Source organism: Stenella coeruleoalba (assembly GCF_951394435.1).
Source record: "Stenella coeruleoalba genome assembly, chromosome: 2".
In the NCBI taxonomy this organism is placed as follows: domain Eukaryota; kingdom Metazoa; phylum Chordata; class Mammalia; order Artiodactyla; family Delphinidae; genus Stenella; species Stenella coeruleoalba.
This window is the reverse complement of record NC_137147.1, coordinates 157,256,935-157,273,489: the sequence shown is the minus strand read 5'-3', so window position 1 is coordinate 157,273,489 and position 16,555 is coordinate 157,256,935. Positions and strand designations below refer to the sequence as shown.

The 16,555-nt window shown below is 43.3% G+C and overlaps 2 protein-coding genes across 2 annotated transcripts in view; one reads left to right on the top strand and one right to left on the bottom strand.

The window, feature by feature from the left end:
- Nucleotides 1-1,607, top strand: part of GDI2 (GDP dissociation inhibitor 2) — a 45,281-nt gene extending 43,674 nt beyond the window's left edge. The window contains exon 11 of the mRNA XM_079912535.1: nucleotides 16-1,607. Coding sequence (XP_079768661.1) covers nucleotides 16-162 — 147 coding nt within the window. The 3' untranslated portion in view covers nucleotides 163-1,607. The remainder of the gene's footprint in view (nucleotides 1-15) is intronic.
- An 894-nt stretch (nucleotides 1,608-2,501) lies between these two features.
- Nucleotides 2,502-16,555, bottom strand: part of TASOR2 (transcription activation suppressor family member 2) — a 67,206-nt gene continuing 53,152 nt past the window's right edge. Inside the window, 6 exon segments of the mRNA XM_079912534.1 lie at nucleotides 2,502-4,046; nucleotides 4,472-4,653; nucleotides 6,743-6,848; nucleotides 7,781-7,934; nucleotides 8,700-8,825; nucleotides 11,979-15,791. Of these exon segments, the coding sequence (XP_079768660.1) occupies nucleotides 3,928-4,046; nucleotides 4,472-4,653; nucleotides 6,743-6,848; nucleotides 7,781-7,934; nucleotides 8,700-8,825; nucleotides 11,979-15,791 (4,500 nt within the window). The 3' untranslated portion in view covers nucleotides 2,502-3,927.

The following is a 16,555-nucleotide window of genomic DNA, read 5'->3' as shown; positions in this document are numbered from 1 at the left end:
GACTTTCATTTCCAGATCTTTATATCCCGTACATATGATGCGACAACTCACTTTGAGACAACCTGTGATGACATTAAGGACATCTATAAGAGGATGATGGGATCCGAGTTTGACTTTGAGGAAATGAAGCGCAAGAAAAATGACATCTATGGGGAAGACTAACAGCAGTACATGTTATCACCTAATTAGGACAAACTTAAAATTTGGCAAATGATGCATATTGTATGAAATCAATATTGTAAGGCCTGCTTTTGTAATCAAAGCTGAGAGATTGCAGAGCACTGTACCAGTAAATATTCTTCCCCTTTCTAATATCATGTATTAACTTGTTTTCATGGAGTGGCTCTTCAGAATTGGCAGGTTCCCACATTCTGTTCAATTTAACCAATACTGGCTTGTTTTTTCTAGTGAAGGATCAGTTTTAAAACATTGTGATACTGATACAGAGAACTTGATACAGTATTTGTATCTTTTAATCAGTGTAGCCTTTGCAGTTATGAGCTTCTGCTGCTCAAGAGCTGTGTCAGTACAGTTTGCGTGCCATCTGTCCTCTTGACATTAAGGAGATACGGAATCGAATGTTCCATCGTTGGGGACAGTATCCCTCCCTCCTCCCCACCCCTTTACATTTACATCAAGTGTTAGAACAGTGCCCAGGCAGCATAGCCACAAGCTGGGTTTATGTGGGCCTCCAATTCTAACCAAACTCCAGACTTTGAGAGTCATTTTGGAGGAAGCCTGTGTGCGGTGTTTTAATCTAATAAATTTGATGAGAGCAGAGGGGAAAGAAACTATCATAAAGCAGGTAAACGTAGAAGCTTCTTTTGTATCCCAGGTGTGGCTTCTTCAATGGACCAAGCTGCTGCAACGCAGTATTGATTTGACAGAGCCTCTGCTTCAATGATGTCTGTCTCACAATGGCTCCAAATGATTTCTGTACTGCAAAATAAAGCCAAACTCTGGAAACCAGCTCCCTCTTGTTGGTCTTTTGTGTCCTGACAATTCAGAGCTAGTAAGTATTGTACTGGCCTTGACACAGCTGCTCATTTCCTTCACTAGAGCTGAAAACGGATGCTGGGGAAGAGTGCTGAAGACCCTAGTGGTTGGTGGAGTGCTGCCATCTGGCTTCACTGTGAGTAGACCCCGAATTACTTCTTGGTACAATAATTAGACCTTCTTAGATATCCTTAGTAGTGGTGTAGAACAAGGATTCGTTCCCATCAGAGAGTAAGTGACATCCGGTGGAATGGGTGCGTTAATGTATTTATTTAATAAGTTAATTAATTTTATTTTTGGCTGTGTTGGGTCTTCCTTGCTGTTCACGGGCTTTCTCTAGTTGTGGTGAGTGGGGGCTACTCTTCGTTGTGGTGTCTGGGCTTCTTGTTGCGGAGCATGGACTCCAGGCACGTGGTCTTCAGTAGTTGTGGCACATGGGCTCAGTAATTGTGGCACACGGGCTTAGTTGCTCTGTGGCATGTGGGATCTTCCCGGACCAGGGATCGAACCTGTGTCCCCTGCATTGGCAGGTGGATTCTTAACCACTGTGCCACAAGGGAAGTCCCAGTATTTTCATTTAATTCAGATTGTAGACAGTTTTTAGTGGTACCTCCTTTCCCCTTGATTGTTACAAGCCTCACTGTATGTGCTGTCATTTATATCGAGGACATTGTATTCTCTTTTATAGTTGAGTCGGTCATTTATGTCGGAGGAATGAGGACATTGTAACTGTATTCTCTTTTAAAGTTGAGTCTGAAGGACATAGACTAAGGTAGGCGATCTGTTAAAGGATTTAGGGTAATAATAACTTCGATTATCCAAGTGATTACTTTAGCTTTCTCAATCTCATACTATCCATTTTTGGCTGAAGAATTTTTTGTTGTAGGTGGGCTGTCCTGCACATTGTATGCACCTCCCTGGCGTGACAACCCCAGATAACCCCGGTTGAAAACAACTGCTTCCTTTTCATAAGATTATCTAAAATTCCAGCAGGCCTTTCCCCTCTTTTCTTGCAATATTTCACATTGTGAACCATTAACGCAGGTGGAGGCACAAGCTGGGTTAGTAGTACGAAGGAAGCATCAGGATGTCTTCGTATTCTGCACTCGGCATATTTATTGGAACAACTAACATTTCTGTGCCAGGCCAACGGGGCACAAAGGTGATGAGGGCAGAGTCTCTGCAGAAGCTCAGTCTGGAGGCGCCTGCTCCTCTGTGGCCTGGCTAAGCCTTCAGTTACAGAACGGGCGGCCTTGTGGGTGCTGGAAGGTTCTTCGGGGGAGGAGCACGGCTGGCAGGTGCGCTGTAAATGTTACTTTCCTTTTCCGTAGTAATTTCAGATTAATTCAGTGTACCAAATACAGTTATGGTCCTATTAGATTCTTATCCCTGGGGTAAAAATCAGCTGAGTGGGTCTCTAAGCAAGAGCTAGGGTAAGAATTAAAACTCAGTCATTCTTCCTCCTCCTAAGAACATACCGAGGGGAAAGGAACACTTTGGGTTCTGTAGGGGGAGTATAAAAGCAGATAAATGGCTTTTGAGGGAAGTTCCTGTGCAGGCTGACATGACCCCCTGGAAGGGCCAATTGGAGCGTGTGAAGTGTCCTCTTGCTGGAGCCTGCTGCTCGGCACCGCACGAGGGAGGGGAAAGCACCGGGCAGGCCTGCGGGGATGAGGCTTGACAGATGGCGGCCAAAGTGAGGTAAGTGGTAGGATTCTTTTGGAAGCTACTTATTCTGCTAAATGGCCTAAAAAATTTAAAGTGCTGTAAAACATTCTCTTACAAATTTAATATTTGCTATAAAATCATTGCAGAAGCAGTTGAATGATTTTTAGTTGTCTTTATTAAAATGAAACAAATTAGGTACAAAAACCTTTGTTCCAAATAGATACTATGTATCTTACCAATGTTTTTGCTTGGTTTTGAGTTTTAAAGATAGTTGTAGAAATTATTTCTAATATAAATAAATGATTATTTCTTCCTCCGAGGATTGATTTTTGTAGTATGCTGTTTACAAAAACTGAGTAAGTGAAAATGACAGTTTATAAATTTGTACCATTTAGGAAAAAAATGTTATGTAGTGTAGCATGAATAACAGCAGATAGAGCCATTGAAGATGTTAGTTTTTACACAGGTGGTAAAACCTTTAAAACAGACTACAACATGCATTACATGTGCATTTCTGACCTTAACGTGCAAAAACAAAGCTACTGGTTAAAATAGACTTATTTTTGCTACAATTGAGTACACTTGTGAAATTCTTATTTTTATCATTAATTTCAGTGAACAGCTTTGAAGCTATTCTGCTTAAAATGAGAATAATTTAAAACAATAATATTGAACACTGTAACCCAAAACTAATGGAAAACTACAGTGCTGCTGTGAACAAAGCCAGACAACAAAGTCAGACATTCTGGCAATGTGTAAAACATGAAGAAAAATGTTCCCCCAAGTTGTAGAACACTGAGATACACAGAACAGTCTTCTCATATAAATCAAAGGTTTTCAAAGAAAAGGGAAAATACTCATTTGTTGTTGGCATCACCGATGTCTAGGTAAGGTGCAGTTAAATCACCTGAATACAAAATTGATAATTCCGTCTTTAAAATAAAATAACCAAGAACTATTCCATAAATAGGATGCTACCTACTGGGGAAAATGTCTATGCATGTAGGCTACATTGTCTTCCGTCCTGGCAGCAGATGGACTGCAGGTGAAAACACTCACAGAATGGAGGTTAGTTATTTCATTAGTGATACTTGAGAAAGTCCCATTTATGCCAAACTAGCAGCACCCCTAAATAAACAAAACTTTAAATTTACAGCATGACGTATAACGTACAAAAGTTTTTGAGCAACTGGTTTCCCGCAGACACAGATGTCAGCATCTGCTGTCAGTTGCAGCTCACGTGGGAGAGAGTCACAAGTGTTCTTACCAGTAGCTACTCCTGAACGGAGCTGCTACTTTCTGTATATTTTCAATAAAGTCATTTACATCTGTAACAAGGATGCCACTGTTTTCAAAGACATCTCTGGAGACAACAGGCTTTTCTGTAAAAAGAAAAATAACCTTTTTTGGTGAAAAAAATTCATTAATACTTTTTAAAAGTAGCAAAATCCCTTTTATTGAAAAAAAAAGACTCATACACGTGAAGGAAAAAGCGAGCCTGTTTCAAGTGAGGAATGAGGTTGGAGCTCTGGGAGCAGTCGCCTCCATGGGCGGTGGTGGGAGGGAGGGAGCTGAAACCACTGATGGGCACTTTTTTAAAAGCTTAGATGGTTACACTTAACAGATCTAGTACAGGTTTTTTTTTTCTATTAACAGGACAAAACCCACAATACCTGGTGCCCCAGCCTCGTGTGCGTTTATTCCTGGCCGCCAATGACTCCACTTGGATGGAAGGACGTTTCTAAAGAGTGGACCTACTGGGCGTTAACTGGTTGATGAAAATTAGAACTTAAGGCTATGAATTTACCTGTAAGGAAGACGGCAAACCTCGCGTGGACACGCTGAATTTGCAGGTTTAGCAGACATTTCAGGTGCTCAGCTTTTGTTGATAATCGGGAGTCACACTGGTGATAATGAAGCAGCTCAAAGATATTTGCACTCTGATACGATTTCAATATTAAGTTCTTTTTATATGCAATTGAATCCACTCTGAAAAATACACAAAAATGTTAAATTTAGATAAGTCTAAGTTTGTGAAAGATTTTCTGTATCTTAATTTTCAGTTGCTTTATTCCTAGACTTTTTCTGGCCTTCACTATACTTAGTCAAACTCCTTTTCCCTTCTTTGTTCTTCTGTACGACACACTTGGCTTCCCAGACGGCACCGTCCTGTCGAATTCCCTCAAAACATTCCGAGTGTACTTACTCCTCGTCCAGTCAGGAAGGACAGCACATGGCCATCGAACACTGCTTCCAGCCATGTGGCTGGCAAGCCTCCCACTCATTCCCAGCGGGCCCCTTCCTGCATCCTGACTCATACAGCAGTGCTTCCCGTGCTTTGGCTCTCCAAAACCACTCTACTTCTTTTTGGTTAGATAGTCACCAACTTCATTAAGATCATCTAACAGCTAGAATTTTCTCACCTCACTTTAAATCTTGTTTCTACCTTTTATTCTTCCTTTTAGAGGAAAGTGTTCCATCCTGCAGCCCCTCCAGTACTCACACCCTCGCTCCTGCTTGCTGGAGAAAACCCAAAGCCTGCGTATTCCCATAGCTCTAGTCACACCATGAACTGCATCACGATGAATTTCCTTCCAGGTTTTATCCTTCATGTGTGTAAATTTATATGCCTGGCATCATACTGTACATAGTTTATCACTGTGAATAGAAATTTTTTATATGCTTCTAGTTACTATTTTATGCTATGTGTGGCATTATTTTGCATATTTAAAAAATTATGTATCTATTTAGTCCTGTATCTGCCTAGAGATGAATTAGAGGATGGTTTTGTAGCTACTCATAACCACGCATGGTTTTTGTTCTGTTTTGTTTTAGTTTTGGACAAATTCTCCCCGCCTCCAAGGGCAAAAGGATATGATAAGTTTTCTGAAAAGTTCTCACTATTCGAGACTGGCCTGATGTGAAGAGATTCCAGTGACATAAGTGTCTCTGTTTACGCAAAGTCCTATGCATGCTGAATTAATTTACACTGACCGATCTTAACAGGTGTGCTCTGCCACCTCAGCTTTCATCTGCTTCTGTACTTACTCCTGAAGTTGAACCTTCCCTCTGAAGTGCTGTGTTAACTAAGCCCTGTGAGGGCCCCTTGGAGCCCTTCCTCCCTGACAGTCTCAGCTCTCGGTTCCGCTCCCTCTTTTCCTCCTGTACAAGTTCCTCTCCTAAGTGCAAGCCTTTCCCCAACTGCTATTCTCGGCCATCTTTCGAGATCCCGTGCACATCCACGATTTCAGTTGTCTTCCTCCGGAGAAAGCAGTGCGGTCAAACAGAAGGTAACTGTCAGGTTGGAGACGAACATTCCGGGTCAAAGCCCAGCTTCCTGACTTCCTCCTTGTCTGCCTGGGTCAGGTCTGGCATCCTCTGTGCCTCAACTTCCACATCATTAAAGTGGGTTTGTACTGTCTACTTCCTATGTGTGAACTTATTAGAGATGGGACAGGTCATCTGTCACAGGACTGTCCTAATGACAGTCCTGTGACAGATGACCTGTCCCATCTATAGATTCCCCCAGTCCACCTCTGCATTCCCACACTCCTTTTCCCCTCTCATTACAACCTGCAGGCCCATCTTTGATACGGAAGGGCCTCCCGCAGGCCCCAAGTCTCTTCATTTAAGGGAGTCTGCCTGTTTCTAGTCTATTATTTAAGAGTTAAATTAAGGCTACATGCTGGTCTCAATTTTTCTGTCCTTATAACTGGAGCAACCTAATTTATCAATAAATGTACAAAAACCCATAGGTGAATTTATTTTTTTTACATTTTAGGATTCCTGTGTGTGTCTGACTTGGTCACTGTTGGTCTGGAGAAGGCAACTCAGACCCTGGATTATGGTCACAACACAGCTTCCTGCACTGAAAGCCTTACTATAAAAACAAAACCCGAAAAACAGTCCACAGACCTAAACACTGCCTTCAGTGACATAGACGATTTATGTTCTTACAAAGTGACCTTGTGGCAACATGTGGATGACACTGGTCCAGAGCTCAGGGAGCCTTTCTGGGTGAACCCAGGTGTCTCCACCCTCCCCCACACCCAGGCCTCAAATTCCATAAAGGTCTCACCTCACATCTTCTTTTAGCTTTTTAGTTTCCCTGTAGTGAAGCAACCACTTCCATCTTCCATTTTCATTTAGTTTCTCCAGGATTCTGATAATTTCCTTCAGTTGTACTACAGAATGAACAAGTTTGACAAGACAAGATGTATTTTAGGATTTTTGGCTTGTCTAGTCAAAGCCCAGGGATGATGATTTGTGAGAATAAGGCCCCATGTTTGAGTGTTGACCATCACTGCCACTCCTGTAGCTGGGCAGGAAGGATGCTGTGCCACACTTTAACCCGTGGTCCCTCAACCCAGCCCCACCTTCTCACACTAGCAGGAGAGAAGAGCACTGCAGTCATTAGCAGTTAAAAGCTCTGAGTGTATATAAATCTATGGATGGAACGAAAGTGGGGTCCTGTTGCAACAGAGATAAGATAGGTCTAGGCTTCTAAATACAGAATCTACAAATGTTTTCAACTCCACTTTCTATGCAACATTCATGCTTGTTAAGGTACGTCCTCCTCCTCTTCAATGGAGAAGTGGTATCCATGTTTACTTCTAATGTGCTATCAGAGCTGGGCAGGTTTTGATTGTACATAAAGTGTCTGCCCTGTGCTCTAACATTCTTTGACGTCAAATTCATTGCCCCGAGAGAAACTATTTATATATGAGTGTTTAAGCAGATGACTGAGAAGACTTCCAGTAGCCTTTTTTAGATTTCCATGATACCGACAAAACGGTAGGGGTGATGGCAACAGAAATGGAGGAAAGAGGGCTGATTCTAAACCAATATGTAGCTGATTGATTTGGCAAAGGGAAGAATTGAATATAACAAACTCTCAAATGTGTATGAGTAGTTTAGCCACATTACTGAGAGGTTTTAATACAGAAGAGGTCAAGAGCAAAGTGCTTATTTAGCACAGCATATGACAGAAATTAAGCCCTCAACAGACGGTGACATATTGAGTTAATGCTGATTTCTTTTTGATGAAATAATATTTGAATCACTGGGCAAGGAGAAATTGATTTGACTAGATATGAAAGGAAAATGAGAGACAAACCTAATGTTAAAGTTTCTAGTATTCTGTCATCTGACACCACAAAGCCTCCTGTCTGGAACAGCTCTTGGTAGGTGTAACTGAGGACGTCTTCAGGGCTGTCGATTCCGGCAAAGATGACACTGGGAAGGTGCTTCAGCTTCAGCAGAGAAGGAATCTGAAACATAAAAAGTACCCCGGTGAAGACAGGCTCATTGGGTCACTTTTGTCATTTCTATCCAAGGGTGTCCAAACTCAGGAACAGCTGGAAATATCTTTAACCTTGATGACTGACTGGTAATTCTGTCAGTTAATAAGGAATTTTAACTCCATCAGCAATGCTGCAAACTCATTAAGATTGGTTACAAAGTGGTCTCTCAACTCCAAAGGTGGAAGACGGAATGAGGGGAGAACACCTGAGGTTTGGGACCTGTAATCAGGCAGGTGGCAAGCTCACCACCACCCTAGTCTCCCACTTCACGTGGCGTCCATGCTGTGGGTTCAGTTCCTGCCTCCTGACGCAGGACCGTAAGCCCAGGCTGAGCCTCGATGTCAGAGCTTTTTGGGACAAGCAATTACTTTTATTTAACTGATAGATAAATATGGTAACAAAGAGTTAAGAAAATTTTCAAAAGTCCTTTTAAAGCAAGATTTATTACTGTTAGACATCAACAAATGTAGATTTATATTTCAGGTGAGAAGATTTTACCAGTCTCTCTTCATCGAAGTTCTCCCTTAGTTACTATGAAAATGTTCTTAACTCTGAGATATAATTTGCCTTATAAATACCTTGGTAAATTACAACGTTAGTATCAGTAGTACAAATGGTATTGTGCTTTAACTTCTTCCCTAAATAAAAAGGCAGTGATGAGCCTGATAATTATAGAATAACATAAAATGCCCGGAATACATTTCTCCGTAAGAAAGTTACTTCCAAACCTACCTGATGCAAATGTGATGATATATCTTCATTTCTGATGATGACTATGAGCATATCCTTCTCCCTGTAAAATGCTTGACAGAAATGCTGAGGTTCAATTTCTGTGTAGCCTCCTTTCCTTAGAATATGCTGAAAGATTTACAAATAGACATGATTTAAAAAAGGATACTTGCACAGAACTACTTTTACAGTTTACTAAAAATATCAAAGACCACATCCTGTTTACTAAATTACGTTCTAATAAGGCAACATAAATGGCAGTTTATCTTATTACTAGATGTCAGCTTTCACATATAAAATGACTCCTGGGTATCACTGACAACTGGATTTAGAAGTTTATTTCAAAGGCAAAGCACTTTATAATGAATCTTTCATGTTCATAAAGTATCAAAAGTGGATTCTTCTGAAACCTCAGACTAATATACATACATGAACCTCACCCTATTCAAAGGAGTTACCTTGGGAAGGCAGATATTTACTTTAAAAATGCCATCTCCAGTCAAAATGTTTCTACGACTTTTGACAATACTTATGATGCCTATGCATTACTTTGAGTATCGATAACAAGGACGGATTCTGGAAGCTGGCAGTGGCTTGGACCCAGGCTTTGAAGAGTGGCGGGAGCCGGGTGTTACACTGTGCCTGGTTATGGGGCGCGGCTGTGTTCCACAGAGCAGTTCTGCAATAAGCCTCATTGGGAGGATAAGTTCGTGTAGTTAAAGAAGTTCCTTAACCTTGTCCTCCTTTGTGATTTTGACATTGTTTCTGTCTGAAGGATTCTGGAGGTTTACCAAAAACACGGACCATCACTTGTTATTTCCTTTCTAAAATAAGGTGTTACTTTGGTCAGTCTCCCCGCCAGATCTCAAGACAACTCAAATTTTGACTTCAAGTTTTCACTCAAAATGCATGGCAGTGCTAACACAACATAGTGAATCAACTATACTCCAATAAAAATTTAAAAATAAAATGAGAAAAGTATGGTGATGTATTTTCAAAGACATTCCTACAGACAAGATATCTTTTAACAAAGAGCTCCTTAAAATATCTAAATATAAATCCTTATAAATCCTCACCTATTTTACTAATGAACGATTTGAATTAATACATTTTCTGATAGGTTCAACATTTTCATCAGCTCCTGTGGAATTCTGGGCCATCCTGTCACACCCTGAATCACCGTATGAGTAAACAGGACCTGATATCCCATCACTGGTGAATGCTCCAGGACAGACGGATTCTCCACCATAGCTTTCTGAGCTTTTTAAAAACACTTTGCTCTTGATCACACTTTATTCTCAAATGTACTTTATACTATGTCCACTTTCTCACTAGAAGTTGTTTTAAAGGTGCAAACAATTTGTTATTTTCTGTTGTAAATAGTGGCCACGTGATAAAATATTACCATGAAATGATACAGTCACTACCGAAACAAGCATGTTATCTAGAAGTACCATGAAATGATACAGTCACTACCGAAACAAGCGTGTTATCTAGAAGTGTTACTTCGATAAACATCACTGTGACTGCTCCCGTATGAAAACCAGCGTCACCTGTGCTTTGTAAAAGACATGAGAACTAAGATAGTGCATTGTTGCTTTTGAGATGGAAGCAAAAAGAAATCAAGTATTTTGCTCAATGTGGTAAAACAAGGACATGGCCATGGTGCTAACTCAGTCGATGCCTGACTTATTTCAGCGCAGGTCAGGGTGTGGTGTATCTACTCAGCCAGAGAAAATCAACTTTAATTCAAGGTTGAAATAAATAAATAATTTCCAGGTTACTTTTGGAGGCTAATCACCTTCCAAAGACTGAAGGCCACTTAATGCTTTATTTTTTCAACTAAAATCTTACCAAAATTGTCAGAAATTGCAACAAAGACAATGGGGAGGGGGGCGGGCGGAGGGCAGACCAGACATGGCAGCCATTTGTGAAGAATGTTGGACAACAAAAGGATCCTTGATTCCACAAATTTGGAAAAAACTAAAAATCATATTAAATGATACAAAACAGGAGCCATCAGCCGCCTCACAGGAGAACGTACTGCTGACTCGGGCGACACGGGGAAGCCTCGCGTTGAGGCCGGTTGCCTCGCTTTTCTAATCCACTCTCCGTGCTGTGGTGGAGGGACCACTCTGTCAAGTGCAAACGTGCTGCTCTTCATCTTTCAGAAACATTTCTCGGTGCCCTGCAGGTACCTCAGGAGAGCCCAAGTGCCCCCGCGTGACGTCCACGTGGCCCTTTTACCCCTGACGGTGATCGCCGTACCCCCGACCGCCCCCCACCCTTCCGGAAGCCTCCTCAGGCCCCGTGCTTCCCCCCGGGGCAGCGCTGAGCCTCGGCCCGCAGGTGCCTGATGACTGCGACGTCCACACTGACCGATGCGGGGCAGGACCTGCCAGGAGGCGCAAGGCGCAGTCTGGGGCCTTTCGCTCCTCCGCAGCGGCCCTGGCATCTACACGCCGCGCACCCGTCATGGCGACCGTCACGCTCGTCACTCAGCCCAGACGTTGCAAACATCTGCAGGCACTCTGTGCTCCTCAGCAGCTTGGCGCTGGCAGGGGTCTCCTGGGACACGTCATCCCGGGGCAGCCACCCCGACTTAACCCAAGACTTAGCACGAGGGCAGACACGCGTGGACCTGAAACAAATCTCATCGGGCATCGGGACCCGAACTCTTACTGGTCTACCCGTCCACACTTGGTGAGAGGCCGGCGTCCTCTCCTGAAGGATAACGTCCCTGGGCCCCTGACCAGGTCTGCCACCCTCAGAATGACATCTTCGCACCTGCCCCGCCACACCTGCCACAGCTGCACAGTTATCTTTACCATGTTTCTCACGTCCCGTTAGACCGTGAGGATCAGGAGAGGCAACGTTCCCCTCACCTGCGCACGCGGGGCTCCAACACGCACACCTGAGAAGGACCCTGGATCCCCCTCACTCTCCACACTAATGGAGGTACACAGGTAAGTTTTTTTTTAAAGCTGAATCTTACCTTTGGCCTGTGTGTGTGTGTACAATTGAATATGCCTCCACTGGTACTGTTTTATGAAAAGAACTCACTGCACTAATCCTGGGTAATCATACAAATCTTCAAATATAGTACAACGGCAGATCCCTGTGGCCAAACCTTTAGTCTGCAGGGAAAGACTGAGCTGAGAAGCTGAAACACCACTTCATATCAATGGCTTCTTTCTGAAGCTGAGAATCCTGTATTACTTACAAAAAACGTAGACAGCAATCAAAATAATATAAACTGTTAAGAAAAATCTGGCACTTTACCTTTGTTCTTACAAAGAATGACTTGTCCTCTGTCTCCACGAGGTGGAAGAGGAAGGTCCTGGTACAAGCCTCCTTCACAACCCTCTCCAGTTTGACGTGCAGACTGGTGCACAGGTCTGCAACCATGTCATCGTAGGAGGCTGACCGAGGGATGGAGGGGCACAGCTCTCGGGGTTTGGCTTCTCCAGAAGCAGCATGTGGCTCTTTCTCCTGGAAGATGACCGGGTGGCTGTTCATCACCTTGTTGAATTCGGCGTATTCGCTGAGAATGAGGGAAATGTCATTCCGGGACTCTTTCAATGTACTGTTATATTTCAGTTTGTTGAGGTGGTATGAAACAGTCGAATTTCGTTCAGAGTTTGGGAGATGATTTCTATCGTGGCCACACCTCTCCTTCCAGGAGGAGGAGGAACGGCCCACACAGCTGGGTGTCTGCCTTCTCGCCTGCTGACCCTGGTGTCTGGGGTCTGAGTGCACGACTGTCACCATGAGGGGACTCCTGCTACGGGAGGAAGGAGGCAGCCCTGGGGCCTCGGGCACTTTTGTCGCAGGGAAAGCCCCCATGGCGCCCTGGAGAGGGGGCTCCTTAGGAAAGATGGCGGTGGAAGGGGCGGAACATGGAGCAACTCCCGTCTTCACAATTTGTTTTAGTTTATGTGCAAAACGCAGATACTCCAGATCTAAAGTGTTCTGGGTGAGGTCGTCTGCCACCTGCCAAGTGTCTGTCCAGGAGCTGAGCAAGCCGCCCTTGGCCGTGATGCCGGGGTGCCTGCACAGGCTATGCAGGGTTCTCGTAGTGTCTCTCAGGTCTTTAGTGACAGTGAAGTTAGCGTAGGTCCTGGGGATCCCACGGAGATCTCGGATTTGGACGTAAGAGGGCACACACTTATCTTCCTTCTTTAATCCCATGGGCCAGCTTCTGGGAGAAATGCCCGTCTCCAGCCCTGGAACCTGGCTCGAGTAGCCCCAGTCGTCATTATCACTGTTGTTTAGGTTCAGGAAAGAGTCAAAACCATCTTTGGAAGTACGTTGTTTTTTCTCGGTGTGACTATATCGCAAAGTACAGGACTCTTCCGTATCTAATCTGGGGTTTCCACACTCACCAAAAGAGTCTTGATCCGAGTCTCCAGAAAGTGGTTCATAATGGATGTCAGAGTTCCCACTGACATCCAGGCCTCCACCTCGGGTCACAGAGCCCCACTCAGCCCTCAGCCCCTCATCAGCACTCTTATCTTCCACCTGCTCTTCAAAGACCCCACAAACAAGAGGGGCACAAGATTTGGGAACAAAGGAAGAAGGCTCTGTATCGATAGTTTCACCGGTTGCTGCTGTATTCTGGTAAGAATCAGCATGTAAACAGACAGGGAAAAGCCCACCATTCAGCAGAGCTCTTGCTGAACACGGTGACTCATCTTGCAGCATGTGGGCCGGTTTGTGTCTGTCTTCTGAAGAGGTGGTGTGCAGCTGAGAGCCGACACCTCCTAGATCTATAGCTGTTTCACATAACTCAGCTCCAGTTTCATTATTCTTCAGCAGACTGGCCATTCTGACGATCATCTCCTGTGTTTCAAACTCCATCTCTGCATCGCTGGGTCCTGCCCTGTGGGTTAGGGTGGCCCCTCCCGAGAAGAGGGTGGGCTTGGGGAGCTCCAGGTACCCGCGGGCCTGCACAGCCTCAGCTCCAGCAACTGGGTCAAGGCACAAGGACTTAACCAGGATGTAACAGAGTTCGTTTGTTTTCACATCACTGCTCGAGTCATTTTCCTTAAGGCTCTTAGAGCTGGTCTGCTGTTTTAATGACACATTCACACCACTTGGTGTGGTTGTAGAAACAAACGTGTCAGCAAAAGACTTATTTTCAAGGATCTTCTGAGGGCTAAACGGAGGCTCACTGGTATCCACAAGATGACTTAGGTGGGGATTTCTGTTCTCTACACTCATTGGTTGCAGTGGATTTCTTGACGTTACCAGGTTTTCTAGAGAATCTCTGCATGTGGCAGCTGAGGCAGGCTGGTTTAACTCTGCATCATGGTGTGGCACCTTTTCTGAGAAAGAGTAACCCTCACCACACTCACTTGGGACAATTTCCTCAGTGACTTCACCAGGAAGGGTTAAAAATCTATCTTTTCTTCCTGGGTGATTTTTTAGTATTAGAGGCATTTCAGCAGAAAGCTGCATTTGCTGTATCTGAGTTAAGTTATCTTGTCCCACTGGATGGGTGGGACCAACAAAAGAATTCTCTTTTTCTGTTATGGCTAAATCTACTGTTTCAACCTGGGAGGATCTGTCAGTTTTCTTACAGTGTGCATCACAGAGTTTAAAACTACTTGGAGATACAGCCCAAGCTGGTTGTGCTTCTTCACCTGGTACCTGGCAGTCAGGGCTAGAAGCTGGTGACACTTCTTCAATTAAAGAACTGAAGGAGAAGTCTGAACCAGCATGAACTTCCTCTGCAACCTCAAGGGCACAGGTTTCTTTCGAAAGTATGAAAGCCACTGTCTGTAAGTTATCACCTTTTCTCTCACTTTCTCGTGGTTTCATTGACGTGTGATCAGCAGAGTTCACATCAGGCACCTCTTCAGGCTCAATTATTTCTTCCACTGTCTCCTGAAGCTCTAAGCAGGGTAACGTGGCCTCCTGCTGCTGCTCCATTTCACCAGCGGATGCTTCTTCCCAGGGACTTGTGGGCGGTGATATGGTGAGAGTGAGGTCAAGGTCAGAATCCTCCTCTGATAACTCGAGGCTGACTTCCTCTCTAGTCACAGATAGGCTGGTTTGTTTGGTAAATGCAGAATTAAATGTTTCAAAACTCATATTTTCACTGTTTAGACCACTCTTGTCATTCTTTAGTTCTGAAGAGCCATCCGAAGCATTCCTCATTGATGGGATGCAGTCAAGTGAATCCTTTTCTTCCAAGGGGTCAGAGGCCGACGATGAGACTACTTCTTCAAGCTGGGACGACTCTACAGTCTCTTCCGAAGAGATGCTAAAGAGACTCTGAGCTGACAGAAAACATTCTTGAGAGAGCTTCATTTCTTCTCTGGGTAACAAATAACTAGAACTTTTAACTAGTGATAATGCCTCTGTTACAAGGGAATTATCAGACGGCGATGGTGAGCCTACAACAGCCTGTCCTTTCTGTAATGAACACATTTCTTTAGCAAGTATCTCTCTACTCACTGAGGAGGCACAAAGGTACTTAGCGCCTTGTTGTCCTGACACTGCCAGAGAGGGAACGTCCCTAAGACCCTGTGTCTGTGCCTTTTCAAATGTGGACACAGGATGTCTAAGGCTTGTAGCAGGTGATACTTGTTTAATCAACTCCACATTAAAGGTTGTAGGTTTATCAGCTCTGTTTACAACTTCTGTCTGTATTGGTGCATAGGCATTTTTTTCAAAAGTGAATGTAACTGGTTCCAGATTAATCACTACATACTCCGTATCATCCTCCCCTTCCAACGATGACTGACATTCTTTGTTTATAGAGTTGCTGTGCTGGATAAGGCCCTGCAAAGCACCTGTTTTTGTTTGCATTTTTGCATGAAAAACATCAACTTTGCTTTCAAGGGTGCTGTACACAGACTTCTGAAAAATCATTGACGGATTGCTGATCCCATCGTAAGTCCTGGCGAATGTGGACTGTGTGACGGTATCATTATAAGAAGTCACCTGTGTGCCATCAAGTGGCTCAAAAGTTTTATCTTCAGCAGGAATAGAAGATCCATTAGTTTGGGTGCTTCCAATGCTAGAAAGCACCAGATTAGAGGTCTCTAGTTTATCTGATGACTCTTGTTCGGCTTTCCCCCCAATTATCTGAAACGATAAAAGCAAAAGAAATAAATTAATTAAAAAAATCAAGAGCCAAATAGATCTTTTTTTCAAGCATTTACATATGTGAAGAACAGAACAAAGATCAATTTCAGTTTGCTCTGTTCTTTTGAATCTTCATAGGGTAGAGATCAAGCAAATCCCTCTCTTCTTAGATAGGCTTAAAATACCCCCCAAATAGGAATTTGTTTTATCTAAATACACACACACGAGAACTCCAAAACTTTCTTAGTTGCACAGCCTTTTTTTTTTTTAATGGACTTTTGGGAAGAAAAGTGGCTAGACCACTGGCAATTTAAAGACTTGAAAATACAGACTGTTTGCTAAATAGCATCACTTAATTCAGAAATGCAGCAGTAGAGGAAAAAGTGCTCAATTAATTTAAATTATTTTTAGTAAGATTAAAAGATAATCTTTAAAGCAAAGAATAACTTATTTTAAACACCAGCTTTCAATTAGACTATAAATGCACTGTCATCTGGAATGTTCCCATGAGGAAACACTAATTATTATCTCTTGTACTCAGAATACACTGATAAGCAGCTTTCCCAAGGTATCAATCTCTATCCTGTTAAATAAAGGTCCCTTACCCCTTAGCTGTCTTCTTAGCTTATAACTGGACATAATCTCTCTCTCATTTTAATACCTCCCTATTCAACAAAGCAGTAGAAAACACAGTGCAGCTTGCATTAATAAACTAAACTAAAAGGACTGATTTAAACAGTACCAGAAAGGATTTAGGATAAACA